This window comes from Trachymyrmex cornetzi, unplaced genomic scaffold, assembly GCF_001594075.2.
Source record: "Trachymyrmex cornetzi isolate Tcor2-1 unplaced genomic scaffold, Tcor1.1 scaffold16, whole genome shotgun sequence".
Taxonomy (NCBI): domain Eukaryota; kingdom Metazoa; phylum Arthropoda; class Insecta; order Hymenoptera; family Formicidae; genus Trachymyrmex; species Trachymyrmex cornetzi.
The window spans coordinates 6,832,290-6,849,459 of record NW_017296201.1 but is presented as its reverse complement, the minus strand read 5'-3'; the positions used below and the strand labels follow the sequence as shown (position 1 = coordinate 6,849,459).

Genomic DNA, 17,170 nt, shown 5'->3' with positions numbered 1-17,170 from the left:
TTTCTTCTATAAGAAAATTTAATTATAGTTTGAATTGCCGGTCCGTTTATTGAAAATGGAAAGATCCAATCTTTAATTAAATCGCGAGCAGTTTTTCTTTAAGAAAAGCTTAAAGTTTATTAATTGTATAATATTAAAGTTTAATTATATATTAGAGAGAGGAAGAAAAATATTTCTTAATTATACTTAACAAAATGTAATTAATAAATATTGTATACACATATGACGAAGTCTTGAAAATTCCATATCTCACGGTAATCTCTTGCTTACGATATATATTGCGTATTTATCTTTTATTCACAAAATTATTAATATATAGATGATTATAGATGATATCTATTTAGACATAATCAAACCCTAACACTCATCACATTGCAAAAACATTTTTTAATATTCTTTTTTTTTGTTAATTGAATACACATGTCTATATTTACTAATAATTATATTTAAAATAATTCAACTATAATTTAACTACTCTCGATTGCTGCATTCGGAGGGGTGCGCTATCAGCGCTATTGTGTCATTCTATCTTTGTCGTTTATTGGAAAACAAGGATAAAATGATACAATAGGATTAATAGCGCGTTTCCCGAACGCAGCCGATAATTGTCATCTTATAGGAGCGCATATGTGTAAGTGATTCACGTTTATTGATTAAATTTGATATTATAAGAACGTAATCTATATCAAGTAGGCATTTAATGAAACAAGTTTTATGTTAATATCGTGATTTGATTTGAATAACGATTATATAATTTATATATGGGTAACGCCACTCTAGAGCTCGAAAAAAAGATGTGTTTTTGATAATTTTTTACGGAGATACAATAAAGGAAATGAAAAATCTGTTTATAGGAGTTTATTATACATGTTCTGAAATAAATAAAAAAATTTTTTAATTAACATTTTTTAATAAAATAGCGGCTACATGATACGAAACTCGAGATCACTTCTCGTCGAAGGGCCGGAAAAGTTTCTCCCACAATTTTTAATCTAGAACAAAACACAAAAATTTTTTGAAAACTATATATGATTGGCTAAAGAAGTACGTAGGGGTTTTTTGATATTTTTTGTCAACTTTTTTTGTTATAAACAATTTACAGTGAAATTTTTTTACCGAAAAATGAATTTTTTTTTTCAGATAAGCACTATTTTTTCAAAATTCAATATTTTTAAAATCATTTAAAACAATATAATTACTTTGAAAAAATATGATGCCTCTATTGAATACCCATTTTCATGGCTTTTTACCTAGCTTTATATGGTGCTAGTATATATCACAGCTCCTGATGCAGGAATTTTTACGGCACGAACATCTTTGATAATGTTTCTATATTTGAAAAGAAGTAAAAACATAAGTACACATTTGAGATAAAGACATAATACATATAACGCCTACTCTCTTATGCTTTAATGCTACCTATATTGTATAACAATATTTCATTTTATAACAGTGTGTAATTGATATACTATGTACAGAAAAAAATACTTACCCAATGAGATGATGAGCATTAGTAGTGGCATAATAAACGTTTAATTGACTTGATGCATAAACAAGCGTTGATAAATCAACGGTTTCTTCTTCATTTGCAAAGTTTGCTACTACGTAAACTACCTCTCCATTAAGTTTCCTGTAAGTAGTACATTATGTTTTTATATTCAACTTTAAACACATTATCTCGTTAGAAAAATTAAATATTAAATATATATAGGTACATATACATTATGCTAGCACGTAAAAAAATGAAATATATTTTTAAATTTCTAAAATGTACTTAAACAATATCAATAGAAGATAACTGCATTTTAAAAATTATATTTTACGATTACATATTTACTGTACCTAATAAAAGCGAAAACATCATTATTCAATAATGTCGTGGTTAAGACTCCACGTTTAACCACAGGCAATTTTCGCAGAGCAGAAACTGCTTTATACAAGGCATTGTAAGAGTTGTTCTGTTCTTTTTGCGCGGCTAAATTAAGCGTCACGTAATTTTTGTTCACTGGCAGCCACGTTTTCTGATTCGTGGAAAATCCTGAAATTATAAATGTAAATTAGATTTCTTTAACATAGAGAAATTTTATAATTATGTATACCACGTCTAAGCTCAATTATGATTTCAATATTGCATGTGATGTGATATGATATTATAAGTTTCTCGAATGTATTGCCTTTTCAAGATTAAGCTGCTACAAATGACAAATTCAAATTGACAACGATAGAGTACGTTGTGATACAATTGATCGTAAGCAACCTGTTTCATCCTGAATTTTTCACCCACTTTCTTTTCGTAATCTCAAAATGTGATGCGTGACCTAATAAACATATCGCGTTGATTTTTAATATGTGGGTCATGACACGAGACTGACATTAAAACGACGTATTTCGTTTGATATGAACCAGTTTTCATAGTGACCCGATACTTAATGAAATTTCTCGCTTTATTAACAGGTCAATCATTAATCGATTTTTTGAGAAGAAATCTGTTCGCAAACGTGACCAAATTGAAATTTAACTTTGTCAATATTAAAGTTTCAAAGCAGATAATAACACTAATATATTCTTCTACTTTAAAATTATTAACAAAACGACAAGCAACATATTCTTTTATCGACGATTTAAATATTTTATTATTTAAACTAACGAAAACTTTAAATTTTGCTATCAGCTTACAATTAGTTTCTATTTATCAACTGCTTCCGTAAATTTTCATAGTTATTACTAGAGTCCAACCGAAACTTTTACCAAAACTGAAAACGAATACTCATTACGTGTTAGTTCCGCGACTGAAACCATATAGCTCTTATTCATAAATATTAATTTTAATATGTGTAATATATTATTGTTTTATATTATTGTTTTATATATAGTTAATAATTAAATTATGATGTTTATGAAGAACAAGTATTTATATTTTTTGGCCAAAATTGACACATAAATTTCAGTTTTCGATTTCGGCCGAAATTTAATTATTATTTCGATAAATTACGATATTTATGAAGAAAAAGTGTATGATATGTATATACATACGGCCTTTATAGGATTCCTATTTTTTAATTTTGATTTCGGTTTCGATTGAAATTGACATGTAGCCGAGTGTTTTGGTTCAGTTTTGGTAAAAGTTCCGGTCGGACTCTAATTATTTTTTACTACAGATAATCAACTTAAATTGCGTTTTAGTTCAATTTAACTGATAGATTGACATAACGATTTTAGAAATTGCTTAAGTAAACCCGTATACCAGCCGAAGTGGTGTTGTCCCATTGGAACGGTGTTCTTGCAGGATCTCGAGATGCTTTCTCGTAACCATCTTTGCCGGCATTACAACCTTGCGGATCTTTGCTGTCTTCCCATGAGATCCACGTGTCCTCCATCCCGATTTCGTCTCCGTTATAAGTTACAGCTACTCCAGGAAGCAGTAAAGTTATTATGGTTATAACTTCCGCTCGATATCGTCCGTAACGAGTGACCAATCGCGGTTTGTCATGATTTCCTGCCTGTAAAAAGATAATACAATATGAATTATATTATAGATTTAATTTATTACTAATTTTAAAAGTAGAGCTTAAGATGTTTATATACGATAGCGTACCTCGAATTGTTAAGTGTTTAAAAAAAAAGCATATTGCATAATATTTAAAAAAATATCAAGCTTTTAATCAAGCGGAGATATTTGGAGATTGATTCCTTCTAGATTCGAAAGACAAGTTTCTTTTACTCGACTTACCACCCAGTTAGCAGTTGCTCTCAAAATAGGCATGTTTACCATCCATCTATCAATCAATCTCTTGAAATCAATTGCTTTAGAATCCTGATTCGTATCGGTAATAAAACCAAAATTGAAGGGAAAGTGTGCGCCGTATACGTAATATTTCATTGTCATCGTCATGTTTGCGTAAGCCTCGATCATCATAACTTTTTCATTTGAATATTCGTTCAACACTTCTCGCCATCCTTTGACTACTTCGTAGGTATGCGGAAGGTCCTTCGTGTATATCTTGTCCGTGTAACCGTAATCATTAGGATTTGGATTACCCGTGAGTGGTTCGTCCAAGAATCTGACGTCCTCACACAAATGTGGCACCGCGTCCATCCGGAAGCCATCCACCCCCTTGTTGAGCCAAAATCTCATGACATCCTGAGGGCAGGAGTAGAGAGCACGATACATACATATATACTTAAGTACATCATCTATATGTCTACGCGACCTATATGTATGTTCAAGTGGATTAAACTACTACTAAGACTATGTGTTCCTCAAGATACACTCGTTCAAAATAATAGTTGATGTACAAGAAGTATAAGATGATTTAATTATAATTCAATAGAAAAACGGTTCAAATAATTTAAATTAAGGAGGTTCTCGCGCTACTTCCTAGTCAATAGACAGTTTACTCATAATAATACGTAAAACAATTAAAATAATGGAATAAAAAGATTACTAACAATACCTTTTATATATGCCATTATACATAATTATTATTAATTTTATATTTTACTAAATATTTTCAAAATGACAAAATAAAAGTTGTAAGATGCTCATTTCTCATTTGATGTATAAGCATCGTCCATTTGACATATATTATAGTTTTTTTCATTGAAGAATATAAATTTCTTGTAAACTGTACGGTCAGTTTAAATGAAACTTTACGAGAACAAACTTAAGTGTTTACTTTATAATTATAATGATTTTTAAATTGCTGTCTTATACGGCAAGTGTCTTAATTTGAAAGAAAATATCTACAGAATGAGGTTATACCTTCAACCTGTAATGTACAATTCTATAAATTTAGAATTAAATATCTTCAAAATGGTACAGTAAAAGTCAATGACATTTTTTTTAGATATTATTAATATTATTAACATATGTATTACATGTATATTATTGACTTTACATGTATATATTAGATTACATGTATATATTAGACTTATCTTAGATTTTATCGAACGCGAGAACCTCCTTAAGTAAATAATATAAAAGGGAGCTACGAACCACGCTAAATGTTATTTTTTTGTATCGGCCGACTCTATTATTGGGAGTAGATTTATTTAGGACACAGATGATAACTTTTAATAGTACTAACACCTACAAGTATGAGACTGCTTCCATGCAAGAACACGTCATATTGCACCGCTTCATTTCAATCAATTTTTAATATGCAAGTATTTGTGCGATTATTTGTATTTTTATATGGGAGCATTCTTGTGTCGTTATCAGTATTAATTTAAATTATTTTAACATTAAAAATGACTCAATCATGAGTCGAAACGTTTGTTTTAATATTGTTTGTATTTTTGTATGTTTATAAAAGTTATTAGCACATAACATCCAGCGTGGTTCATAGCCCTCTTTTATATTATTTATTTGATTTAATTATTTTCTTTTATTTTACATAAAATTAAATTGTTAGTTTGTTATGAATATCAGAACATATATAGTAATTTATAAGTATTATAACATAATTTACAGTGCTTTGATTAGTATAAATAACGTATATATGATTATTTTTGTAATTTCGTATTAGATTGAATTACTAACAATAAGAAATGTGAAAAAGGCTACAATGTTCATTAAATTGATGCTATCATTCCCGATTAGCTAATATATTTTTGCTGAGATAGTATATATCTCATGTATATAAATATATACATGTATATAAATATCCAAAGAAAACTAATGCTGCAGTTTATTCTTATTGTCATCTCGATCTAGCTTTACATTATGGACGTAGCACGTTTTGAGAAAATTTTGTGGCATAAAAGATTTTCAAGAATTAAGACTATAATAAGATGCTTAAAAAAGTTTTTGCAGAAGAAAAGAAATTGCATAAAATATTAACATCTGTCGTGCACGAGCAACGAAATGCAATGACAAAAAAATTTTTTTTACATACTGTTTTAATGAAAAGAATACGCAATGAGAGAAAAGATTTTTTGTAATTATTAAATAAAACAAACGAAAGACACATTTGGAATTTCGCCGAATTTTTAAGACCAGTGCAAAAATGATGTAGATTGTGTAGCGTCACGCGAGCTTGCCGCTTTATTCACTACACGATAGTTTGTCCAATCCGGATTTTATTGCGTGTACCAGTGTACTTTACAACTTTTGGTATTACAGCTGGATATTTCACCATTTCACTGTTTCTCAAATTACGCGCACAGGATTTGATCGTAGAATCTGAATGCTTGCAAAACTTTCATGTGTACTATAATTCTACTAATTCTCTGTACTGTAACATAAAAAGAAGAGAAAAAGTATTATAATGGCCACGAGAAAACTTGACCTTTAGCCTTTAATTAAGTACGATGTGCAAATAATTTGTTTCAAAGTTGTTATTCCAGCTCGGCGAACTTTTGTTTGTTAAATTGATCGTAATTATCTCGCTTCACGCCTGCTGGACATTTGTCACCGTACAGTCGGACGATCATTATCTTCGTTAAATCGTATTAGTGTGGCGTATATGAGCGATATTTTAAGTGTTCACATCTTTAAAAAATTGGCAAATAGTATACCTGCTTTTTGACTCATTCCGCAAGCATAATTTTACGCTCATCGCATTTGCGCAACGAGCAATTAATTGCGTTCGTTTTCCTGTCAATGCGGCAACGCGATCCAAGAAAACATTTGCCCATTCATTTTATATACATATATTTTAACGATTTATCTTGATTTATGTGCCAGGTGATTACTTTTGATGTAAAAATGCGACTTTATACAACAGTAAATACAATATATATTACGTATATCGTACTGTCAATCGATTTTTATCGTAATCGTAATTTTTTTGAAATGCTAATAATTTTGAGCAAATTACTGAAAGAGTGGAAAAAAACAGAACGATGTTTGCTTTTCGTTTCGCGGCGCAACGATGAACGGAAAATCTGTCGCGCACAGGGCGATGATGACGGAAAAAGCGATGTCCTTGTACGATATATACAGACCGGATTTATTTTCACCCTTCGTGACATGGACAACATGCTGTAATCTGTCGTCCGTACGCAGCTTTGCTGTTGTGGTTCCCCAAGACAACGAAATAACAAGATAATCCGATATCAGTTTTGATCTAAGTTCTGATCGAGAGAATTGGATATTTCATTAGCGATAATTTTTCACATCGAGTTGCGATTGGGCCACTTATCGGATTTTGCCTCCAAGTTATTAAATACAAAATTAAAATTGGTTGACAAGCTGTCTTATCTCCTATAAGTAACCGGAAATTCACCGCAGTTTCTAGCGTGTGAACTCTTGTTATAAAACTTATAAGATTACCAATTTTTTTGCAAAATATATTATACTAATACAGAATCATAATTTTATATTTAACAATTAGTCTGTCACAATACTTTAGCGTGAAATATTGACTTAAACTTCATCATGATTATTATTTTGTACGTACCTTCATTGCATTCACTGCATTCTCATTCTCATAGTTGAGATCGGGCTGTTGTGGTGCGAATTGATGCAAATAATACGCTTGTCGTTCTTCACGCCAGGTCCATGCTGGTCCACCAAACACACTCACCTATGCATGCAAATAATTGTACAATTATTCTGTTATACATATATATATGTTATGCACAAAGAAATATAGATATAAAACAAGTACACCAGTAGCGGGATTCTCTAAACGTCTTATCGATGATTGTCGCTATCGTTAACTAGCGACAGCCAATGCAGGACAATCCTGGAAGAAAAAGTGGTGCTCATTGGCTATCATTAGTTAACAATAGCGACAATTGTCGATAAAACGTTTAGAGAATCCCGCAACAGGGATGTTTAAAAGAATGCGTTTGTATCAGCTGGAATGTAGCAGGGTTGCTCAGTTCGAATGTATTATACTGTGCGACAGTATTTTTTACGCATGAAAAAATCAAATTGTCCGTGAAAGTAGAGATAAAATCTAGTACCAGCGTGCATTTCGTTTGGCGATATCAAATTATTTGTGTTTTTTGTGCGCATTTGAAGTTTAGAGGAGGTCATTTCGTCTGCGGCGCAAGATGAAATTTTGCGATTGTCTGAAAATTATGTATTTCCATGTAAAATTGATCTCTGAATGAGAGAATGATCAAATTAAAACGATTAGCGTAGAACAAAATGATGAAAAAATGCATTTTTAGTCGAAAATCGCTTTCGACTAAAATTTTTCCTTTTTCGGTCTTTCTATGATCTTCTTTGAATATTAATGAGAAAATGTATTTTACATGACTTCATTTAAAAGCAATTTTATTATTCGTTTTTCTAACAAAATAAAAAAAATTAAATTTAAAGTTATGTTAAATTAAAGTTATTAAAGTTATATGTTAAATTTAAAAAAAATAAAAAAAATTTTAAACATTTTAACTTTTGCGCGAATTAGCTCGTCGGATTCGGATATTTCGAAGTGTGGCACTTTTAAAATCTAATCAGAATGTCTGTTCACGTATTGCTTGCACTTTTTGTACTCAGCATTTTCGCTTTCTCTTTCTTTAACCTGAATGTATATTTTATTTTAAATGTAAAAATTTTGGGTAATTTTAAACACAAACAGATCTTAATTAGAGCTTAATTAACGCGTTTAGTCATAATAACAAATTTAATTTCTTGCGTTAACTGGATTAGTATATACAAAAAATTGTTGTACATGAAATTAGCTAAGTTAAATGTATAAGCGCATATTAAATACCCAATAATGATTAATATACCAATCATAGTTAATTATTCTGTTTACACTCGACTTTACACTCGTGATTAGTCAATTCTTACAGATTACGGCACAAGTTAACAAATTACGGCCAGTATAAATGATTCTTTACGTATAACTATCCTATATGAGCAACGCTGATTGTGAGTCCCAAAACTTATCGGAAAAAATGTGTTGCAACTTTTCTGCTGACGAGTGTACATGCTTGTATAAACATGTTTGAGCAAATTTATTGGAACGTGTAGATGACAGAACTGTACAGTTATCGCAAGGCATTACACTCGTTCATGTAATTTGTACAAGCATACGTGACAAGTTTGTTTAAATGTATGTGGTCGGCCTAAGACAGTTAATAAGTACATTATACGATATTTGAATGTTATAGGCTAGGTTATAGGCTTGGCTCAAATACCCTCTAATATTAAGGGAATTCTAAAGACAATTGATCATAGTGTAAGTAGGATTTACACACAGACGATTTATGTGTCACTGACACATCACTATATACGTAGACAGCTGGTCATAGAAAGGTTGCAATACTGTTTTTTCGATGGGTTACAGAATGCAACTTGCTCATTGATTCCTACTTATAGATCGATAAATAAGAACCAATCGCTCTGTGAGAAGATTGCATTCCGAAACCCATCGAAAAAAAAGTGTTGCAACCTTTCTGACCGGGTGTACATCTATCTCACGCACACATACACATAAATTTTCGTATAACAATAACATTTTAATTACACGTCTAAGTCCAATTCTAGGAATTCTACGTTGTTTCTTTGTGCAGACTAAATAGTCTGTGGACTATTATTTTGTAAATACAGATTTTATATGAAGCAAATGTCACAATGTGACAACATTTATTCTAGAGCGCTACATCAAATTAAGAAATAGTAAAGATCTCAATTTTTGAATTTTTTATATTCTCAGTATAAACTCCACTTCATAGATGCGTACTTTAATCCTGAAAAAGGATTTTAAATTCTGTAAAAGAGGAAAAAAGTAATTGTTATACAAAAATTACATGATTTAGTCGATAATACAGATTGTTTTAGAATCCTCTTATGCATTGTTTATATCACACTGCGAGATAGGAAATTAATAATAAAAGCTACGCTTAATCTCATTCAGAGAGCACGAAAGAGGATACATGAAATTTGAACATCGCGTGCGCGCTCACGTATTCAGCCTTGGATTAATTTACCGACTTTAACAACGGCCATTCACATTTCTCGCCTCGTCAGTCTCCGCTGTCTTCTCACAATCAGTCATGTTACATATAGCTTCGAGTTACCCAATTACTTACCCAATTATTCGGCACTGTAACCGTTCCATTCGGTAGCACCTTGCCTTTATGCCATACGTAATAGTTAGTGTAAGGTTCTATGCTTTGTAAACTTTTTTGGAACCATTCGTGTTGATCCGATGAATGATTAGGAACAAAATCCATAATAATCTTCATTGATGCAGCATGCGTGGCTTTTACGAGTACATCAAAATCCTTCATAGTGCCAAACGTTTTGTCGATACTGACAAAATCGGAAATATCGTAACCAAAATCAACCATTGGGCTAGGATAAATCGGAGATAACCAGAAAGCATCAACATTCGACTCACTGAGATGTTCCAGTTTGCTTATGATACCTGTATATATAAAAACTTGCCAATTCTTTTCGCGAAACATTTTTTTGCTAATTTTTTTAGTGTACGATTAAGTAAAAATAGACACGATAGCCGTTTAATTTTAAAAGTATTTAACTTTTTCGTAGATATGATAATCAATCAAATTATCAAGATAGTTAATATCAGAAGAGTCTGAATGATTAAAAAAAATCGGGGGGTTGATCACACACGAGCGATTATAGTGTACAAACTCTTCATACCGTTTTGGTCGTTTTCTATTGTTTATATGAAAATGGCAGATCTTGCTCGGTTTCTGCTGCCAATCTGCTGTCAGGTTATATCAGCACTTTGGTGAAAATTTTTCTCAGAATTTTTCATATAATTTTTCAGAATTTCTATATAATTTTTCAGAATGTTTATATAACTTTATGACTTCCTCGCATTTTTTTATACAAATTAGAACATTTCTCAGAAAATTTACATCTTTTTTTATAATTTTTCATATATGTTAATTATAAAATACAGTAAGATTTCTAAGATTTTTTGTAATTTCTGATGAAATGTTATAAAATCTAAAAAAATTTTTAAATATTTTTTTTAAATTATGGGATGAGAAATTTCAGAATATTTCAGAATTCACTTGTATGAAAAATTCTGAGAGCAGATGTAAACTTTCCGAATATTTCTGAGTATTTCTGAAAAATATTTTAATTCGTATAAAAAGTATGAGAAAAATTTTCACCAGGGCAAGCTCTGCTTGTTTTCTGCTCGCAATCTGCTGTCAGTCCTTGTAGAAAAGTACTACTGAGCACTAGGATTATTTTGAGGCATTACTGTATTACAGCACTACTGTACTATTACACTAGTAGTAGTGCAGAAGTGTTCAGTAATGCTGAGTAGTGCTAAGATCTTCTATATATCCGCGTTTCGGCAAGATACAAAATGCAGAAAACGAGTATGCATCACAGAAACTATTAATAATTTTATTTTTAAAAAAGCGCTTTCAGAGACTCTACGAGCACACTCTGATCAAGCTGAGAGTAAGTAACGAATTTCATTTATTAGGTATTAAACTTAATTCCTGCCGTTTTTTGTCTCCAAAATTGATTTGTTTCGAAGGGAAATATCTTAATTAAAGTATTATTAATAAAGTATTATTAATTAGTAATAAAGTAGAAAATGGAGGAAATTACTTTGATTAAGGTATTCATTCATCTTCCCTTCGAAACAAATCAATTTTGAAGACGAAAAACGGCAGGAATTAAGTTTAACACCTAATACATATGCCTATTTATAGGGATCCGCGTCATTTTCTCCTTATGGAAAACGAGTCCATCTTGCGGCGATACTGCGTATTATGCCGTTTGCAGAGTATATGTACGCTATAAACGCCGCCAAAATACAAAGTTACAAATAGATAATAAATTTATCTGACAAACCAAACTAAAAAAATGTTTTCCTTGATAACATTCTTATCTTAACATTGGATTTCATGAGTTTAATACAATTCTTCAATAAGAAACATATTTAAAACCCGAAATATAATTTAACAAATTCTCTCTCTCTCTCTCTCTCTCTCTCTGTTTGTCTGTCTCTCCTCCCCCTTTTTATAAAAATTAGTAATTTTCTCTAGGATTTTATTGTAAATATAAAAAGAAACTTTTGAAAAATACCTTTAAGATCTCCGACACCGTCACCATCACTATCCTTGAAACTTCTAGGATAAATTTGATAAAGGGACATTGACTGCCACCATTCTGCAGTAGATTTACTATATCCAAGATTAGACAATAGTAATATCGCACAAAGCGTTATTATACTCTTCATCTTTGTTGGATCTTAAAAATGAATTATAAAAAATTACTTATGTGACAACATAAATGTGTAATAATATTTGTATAGAGGATTCATTACATTCTTTAAATAAATAGCATTAAAAGAAAAAATTTATGGTTTATTTTAAAAGATATAGGAGATATAGGAGATAAAAGATGGAAGTTTAATGTTAGATTTATGAGAGATAAAGGATAAATATAACTAAATTTAAAAAAGTAATCAATAACTTAATCTCTTTAGTCCTGTTGCTCATATCCGAGTGTGGTGACTTTTCTCATTTACTGTAGTGCGCACGCTGGTTGCACACAGTTCACATGGGACCTACAGTTTAACGTCGATTCCGAACGACGAAGTTTTTCTTTAGAGAAGTATTCTTGGCAAGGATACTCTCGGTGGGTTGTCGCTTCCTTCCGAGAGGAGAACGAGTATATGAAAATATTTTGGTTTTACCGGAAATCGAACCCGGGATCCCTAGCATAGCAGACCAGTGCGCTGTCTACTCTGCCACACTCGCTCTCAATCGATAACTTGATGTTACAAATTTTATTTATTTAAATAGATATAATTGAATTATTCTTTTTGCAGTGCTACAAAAATATAATATTTTAAATACTGAATCATTTGTCTTTAAATATTAATAGCCTTTGCGATAAATATTTTATTATCGAGGGTCTAGTATTTAATGAAACTTTTATACTTGTATTGCAATAATATCATAAAACTGTACTTAGTATATCTGCAAAACTGTTTTCGAAACGTTTTGTTAAAAAGCGTAAACAAAGCTTAACGGCTTTTAAATCTTCTTATCTGTTCATAAGCATTATCTATGAACTCAAGTTGGACTGAAATTGCGAACATGAGAATATGTATAGTATATGTATAATATGCAGCAACAGGAACGGCGAAATAAATTTTTTATATGTGTGGAGTGGTCAACGGGCGGGGATCTATAGTTAGAGCTAAATTTAAATAATAACTTTATAGATTAGATATACATATAATAATATGCATAATATATATACACACACGTGCGTGGGTAGAACAGACAATACTGAGTCGAAAAGTCCTGTACCATTTTGCGGTATCAGCAATAGTTAACGAGATATTAATTACTAAAAATTGCAAAATATTGCAAAATATCTTGAATAATTTTTTGCTCAAATACTATCAACTTTACAGAAAAACTGCGAGAGACAAAAATCATTAATTTTCTTCTCATAAAGTTCTGAGAATTTTTTTCAGAATTTTTTATTAACTTTTTAGTACTACATTTTCTTATTTTTACCAACATGAGAAAATATACGGTATTAAAAAATTCTGAAAAAATTCTCAGAACTTTATGAGAAGAAAATAAATGATTTTTGTTTCTTGCAGTTTTTTTGTAAAATTGATAGTATTTGAGTAAAAAATTATTCAAGACCATTATTTTGCAATTTTTAGTAATTAATATCTTGTTAACTATTGCTGACACCGCAAATTGGTACAGGACTTTTCGACTCAGTATAGTCTGTTCTACCCACGCACGAAACATTTGGCGGTAATTTCCAGACACCCTGTATATATACTATGTATACATATATAAGGGGATATTGGTGGAGGCTTTGAGGCAGAGAGGGGTAAGGGAAGGGTTGGTAGAAAGAGTGGGGAAAATAATGAGGGAAACAAAAAGTAGAGTTAGAGCGGGAAGGGGGAGAGAATTAGGAGAAAGCGACATCTCTATTAAAGATAGCCGAATACGCGCGCCCGCTCGGCCTACTATTGCGAAGTGTATACGCCTACCGATCGCTTGACGCGTGGGCCGTGGGAAGCGGGGACTGCCTGGCAAGAGCCCTGCGCCGCGCACACCGCCGCAAGCCTCCATAGCTCGAACGGCGCGCTTGCCAATGCTATCCCCACTCCCCACGGCTCGCGCGCCGAGCGTTCGGTAGGCGTGTACATTTCGCAGTAGTAGGTCGGGCGGACGCGCGTATTCGGTTATCTTTAAGAATTAATATCTCGTTAACTATTGGGAAAACTTGCAAAATGATACGGGACTTTTCGACTCAGCTTAGTCTGTTCTACCCACGCACAAAACATTTTGCGATTATTTCCTGACATCCTGTATATACTATACAGTGTCCCGAAAGTTTTTGCCAATCGCTTTTGTATAGATAGAGCGAACTAAACTGAGTCGAAAAGTTCTCTACCATTTTGCAATTTTCGCAATAATTAACAAGATATTAATTATTAAAAATTGCCAAATATTGGTCTTGAATAATTTTTTACTTAAATATCATTAACTTTACAGAAAAACTGCAAAAGACAAAAATCATTAATTTTCTTCTCATAGAATTTTCTCTAAGAATTTTTTTAGAATTTTTTATCAATTTTTTAGTACTGCATTTTCTTATTTTTACCGACATGAGAAAATATGGTATTAAAAAATTCTGAAAAAATTCTCAGAACTTTATGAAAAGAAAATAAATTATTTTTGTCTCTTGCAGCTTTTCTATAAAGTTGATAGTATTTGAGTAAAAAATTAGTCAAAACCAATATTTGGCAATAGTAGAGGACTTTTCGACTCAGTTTAGTCCGCACTATCTATACAAAAGCTATTGGCAAAAACTTTCGGGACACCCTGTATAATAACATTCATTTTTTAATCATATAAAATTGCTAAAAAGTATATATATAGTTATCGGAACAATGAATTTTTATTCAAAAAGTTGACAAGTATTAAAATTTAGATAAAGAATTGGCATAAACATTTATCAAGAAAATAAATAATTAATTTGATAATTTTGATAATTGTGTTCGTTCCAATCCATACTTTCCATTATCAATTATAATTTTTTTCTCCGATTTTCTTTTTTTTGCACTATGTGTTAGTAAAAAGACTTTTATGAAATAGATATGAGAGAAAGGAAATAAACACATTTAAATAAACACATTTTTAAGGTTTATAAACAAATTATATTAATAATTTTTTAACCTAAATTTCCTAATTAATTTTAAACAATAAAAGTTCTTAATAATCTCTAAGTCTCTAGCATTAACATTAGCTTAATAATTTGTTTTGTGAGGCAGACCATTTTTTGTCAGATTCTTTCGTTCTAAGTAAATATGCGTCGAATGAGTACATTTTTATTAAGATTTGAGGTGGGAATATTCCAATAATTACCTAGAATAATTCCGAATAATTCAATAAGGGTACGTATCCACTGAGCGCGTCACGTGTCGCATCGTCCACCGCGTCACGACGCGACGCGAAAGAGAGAAAAAGAGGGGTATAAACTTCACTCTCTCTCTTTCGCATCGCGTGACGCGCTCAGTGGATACGTACCATAATACGTATATAATACGTATACTATTTTGTTATTGCGTGTTACTTTTTCGGTTATTTTTGCGTTCATGGGCGAAATACGCGAGTTTCTCCAATTTCTATAGGTTTAGTCCGTTCAACTACGGCCATGAACATAAAAACGACCGATGAAAATAAACGCGATACTTCACCAGTAGACGTGGTATCATAGATTTGGAAGGCATTAATTGCGCGAACTGTACCTCCATGTTATTACACGTCATCGTACTTTAATTAAGGACGTATGCACAATTGCGCGCATGCGTCGCAGAATAAACAAATGGCCTCGTCGAAATATCGCGTCCCTTCAATTTCATTGAATTTCCCCGGGGTTTCACACTTGCTTTTATACTCTATCAGTATGGGAATAAAAAATTCTGTAGTTACTTAATCATAAAAAGTTACCTCTCCAATATTAATCTTGTCATTATCAACATATATGGAGTAAAAAAATTGTACATGTCGAGTAGATATGGTTACCTTCGTGGCCATCCAAAAGATATGGGAATCATATTTCTCGACAATTGCTATCAAAATTAAGTAGTAGACAAAAATTCAACTTTGTCGCTATCGACTTTTTTCAAAAAAAATTTATCATCAAAATTTACTTTGATTCATTATGGCGATCTCTTGCATCCTTCTGAGGGGTATGAAAGCCCGTCTTGAAATAAGGGTATTAATCGATTGCAATAACATTCAACCTTATCGCTTTCAGTAAAAACGTTCAAAATCTGCAACATTTTGGAAAGCCCACCTCCCCTTCAAGCGACCGCGACCGGGCTTAAATATACATGTATTTTTTTTATCATTTATATGAAATAAAAGCTTATTTTCTTCCTTTACTTGTCGCTATGAGTAACAAAATCACTACAATGGCCTCTTGGTCTAAGAGATTTTCTTGGTCTAAGCTTAAAAAGAAATCAAAATCTGGGAAAAAATAAGTTCCTTTTTCTAATTTTAGTAAAAATGTTGTACGAAAATAATAAATTAAAAAAAATAATGCATGCAAACTATATTTTATTTTTTGTATTAAAATTGAAAATTTTATGAATGAAGAATATGCTGAAACTTTTGAACAATATAAATTATATTTCTAAAATGATTACAAGATACCTCTCATATCTTCTATCATTATTCTAATATCTGTGTTATATGTGTATATATATTTTTTGAGACACCTTGAAATAGCAGCCACACTTAATTTAATTATTTAAATTTTTGTTACCATATTATTATAAAATTTGCAAAATAATAATTATCATAGCAATTAAATTGTTGCACTTACTAACAATTCGTCGGCACGAATGCTTATGTTTGAATACTTTTTGGGCACTTGCTTTATGACCTACTGTTATAAAATAAACGAATCTTTCTTCTTTTATAGCCACATTATATCATTACAGTCAAGTAGGATTTCGTGCACACAACTAATTTTGCGCGGATTATATGACGATAATAAATATATGTCTAATCGCGAGATATATATCTTTGTTTTTTATCTGACTCCTTCAAGATAAGACATTAATGATATAATAACTAAAACAGTGTCTCTCAAAACGTGAGAAAATTAAATAACTAACAAGTAACACTACCCAAGTGTTAATCACCGATCGTCTTGAAATTTGGTCTACATATTCTTTAATGGAAAATATTTGATACGTATTTTTTTATATCGGCTAAAAAA

At 31.3% G+C, this 17,170-nt stretch overlaps 2 protein-coding genes across 6 annotated transcripts in view; one reads left to right on the top strand and one right to left on the bottom strand.

Moving 5' to 3' along the window:
• LOC108758836 (calcium/calmodulin-dependent 3',5'-cyclic nucleotide phosphodiesterase 1A) overlaps positions 1 to 17,170 on the top strand; it is a 94,587-nt gene that overhangs the window by 50,894 nt on the left and 26,523 nt on the right. The window lies entirely within an intron of this gene.
• Positions 876 to 16,862, bottom strand: Hbg3 (alpha-glucosidase). 2 transcript variants are annotated; one of them, XM_018503996.1, is made up of 10 exons: positions 16,772 to 16,862; positions 11,984 to 12,148; positions 9,994 to 10,331; positions 7,404 to 7,529; positions 3,731 to 4,141; positions 3,245 to 3,500; positions 1,843 to 2,038; positions 1,493 to 1,630; positions 1,200 to 1,329; positions 876 to 992 (listed from the first exon to the last, which is right to left on the bottom strand). In XM_018503996.1, the coding sequence occupies exons 2-9, from the start codon at positions 12,135 to 12,137 to the stop codon at positions 1,257 to 1,259; spliced, it is 1,692 nt and encodes a 563-aa protein (XP_018359498.1). In that variant the 5' UTR covers positions 12,138 to 12,148; positions 16,772 to 16,862; the 3' UTR covers positions 876 to 992; positions 1,200 to 1,256. The 2 variants fall into 2 exon arrangements, with proteins under 2 accessions (XP_018359498.1, XP_018359499.1); XM_018503997.1 differs by lacking the exon at positions 16,772 to 16,862 and having other exon boundaries at positions 1,251 to 1,329; positions 11,984 to 12,137.

Bases quoted from the DNA above. Each gene is read 5' to 3' on its own strand.
- Hbg3 (XM_018503996.1), bottom strand. From the start codon at position 12,137: ATGAAGAGTATAATAACGCTTTGTGCGATATTACTATTGTCTAATCTT. The intron at 4,142-7,403 runs GTACGTACAAAA...TCCTGCCCTCAG, and splicing joins ATGCAGTGAATGCAATGAAG to GATGTCATGAGATTTTGGCT. The intron at 1,631-1,842 runs GTACAGTAAATA...TACTACTTACAG, and splicing joins GATGTTTTCGCTTTTATTAG to GAAACTTAATGGAGAGGTAG.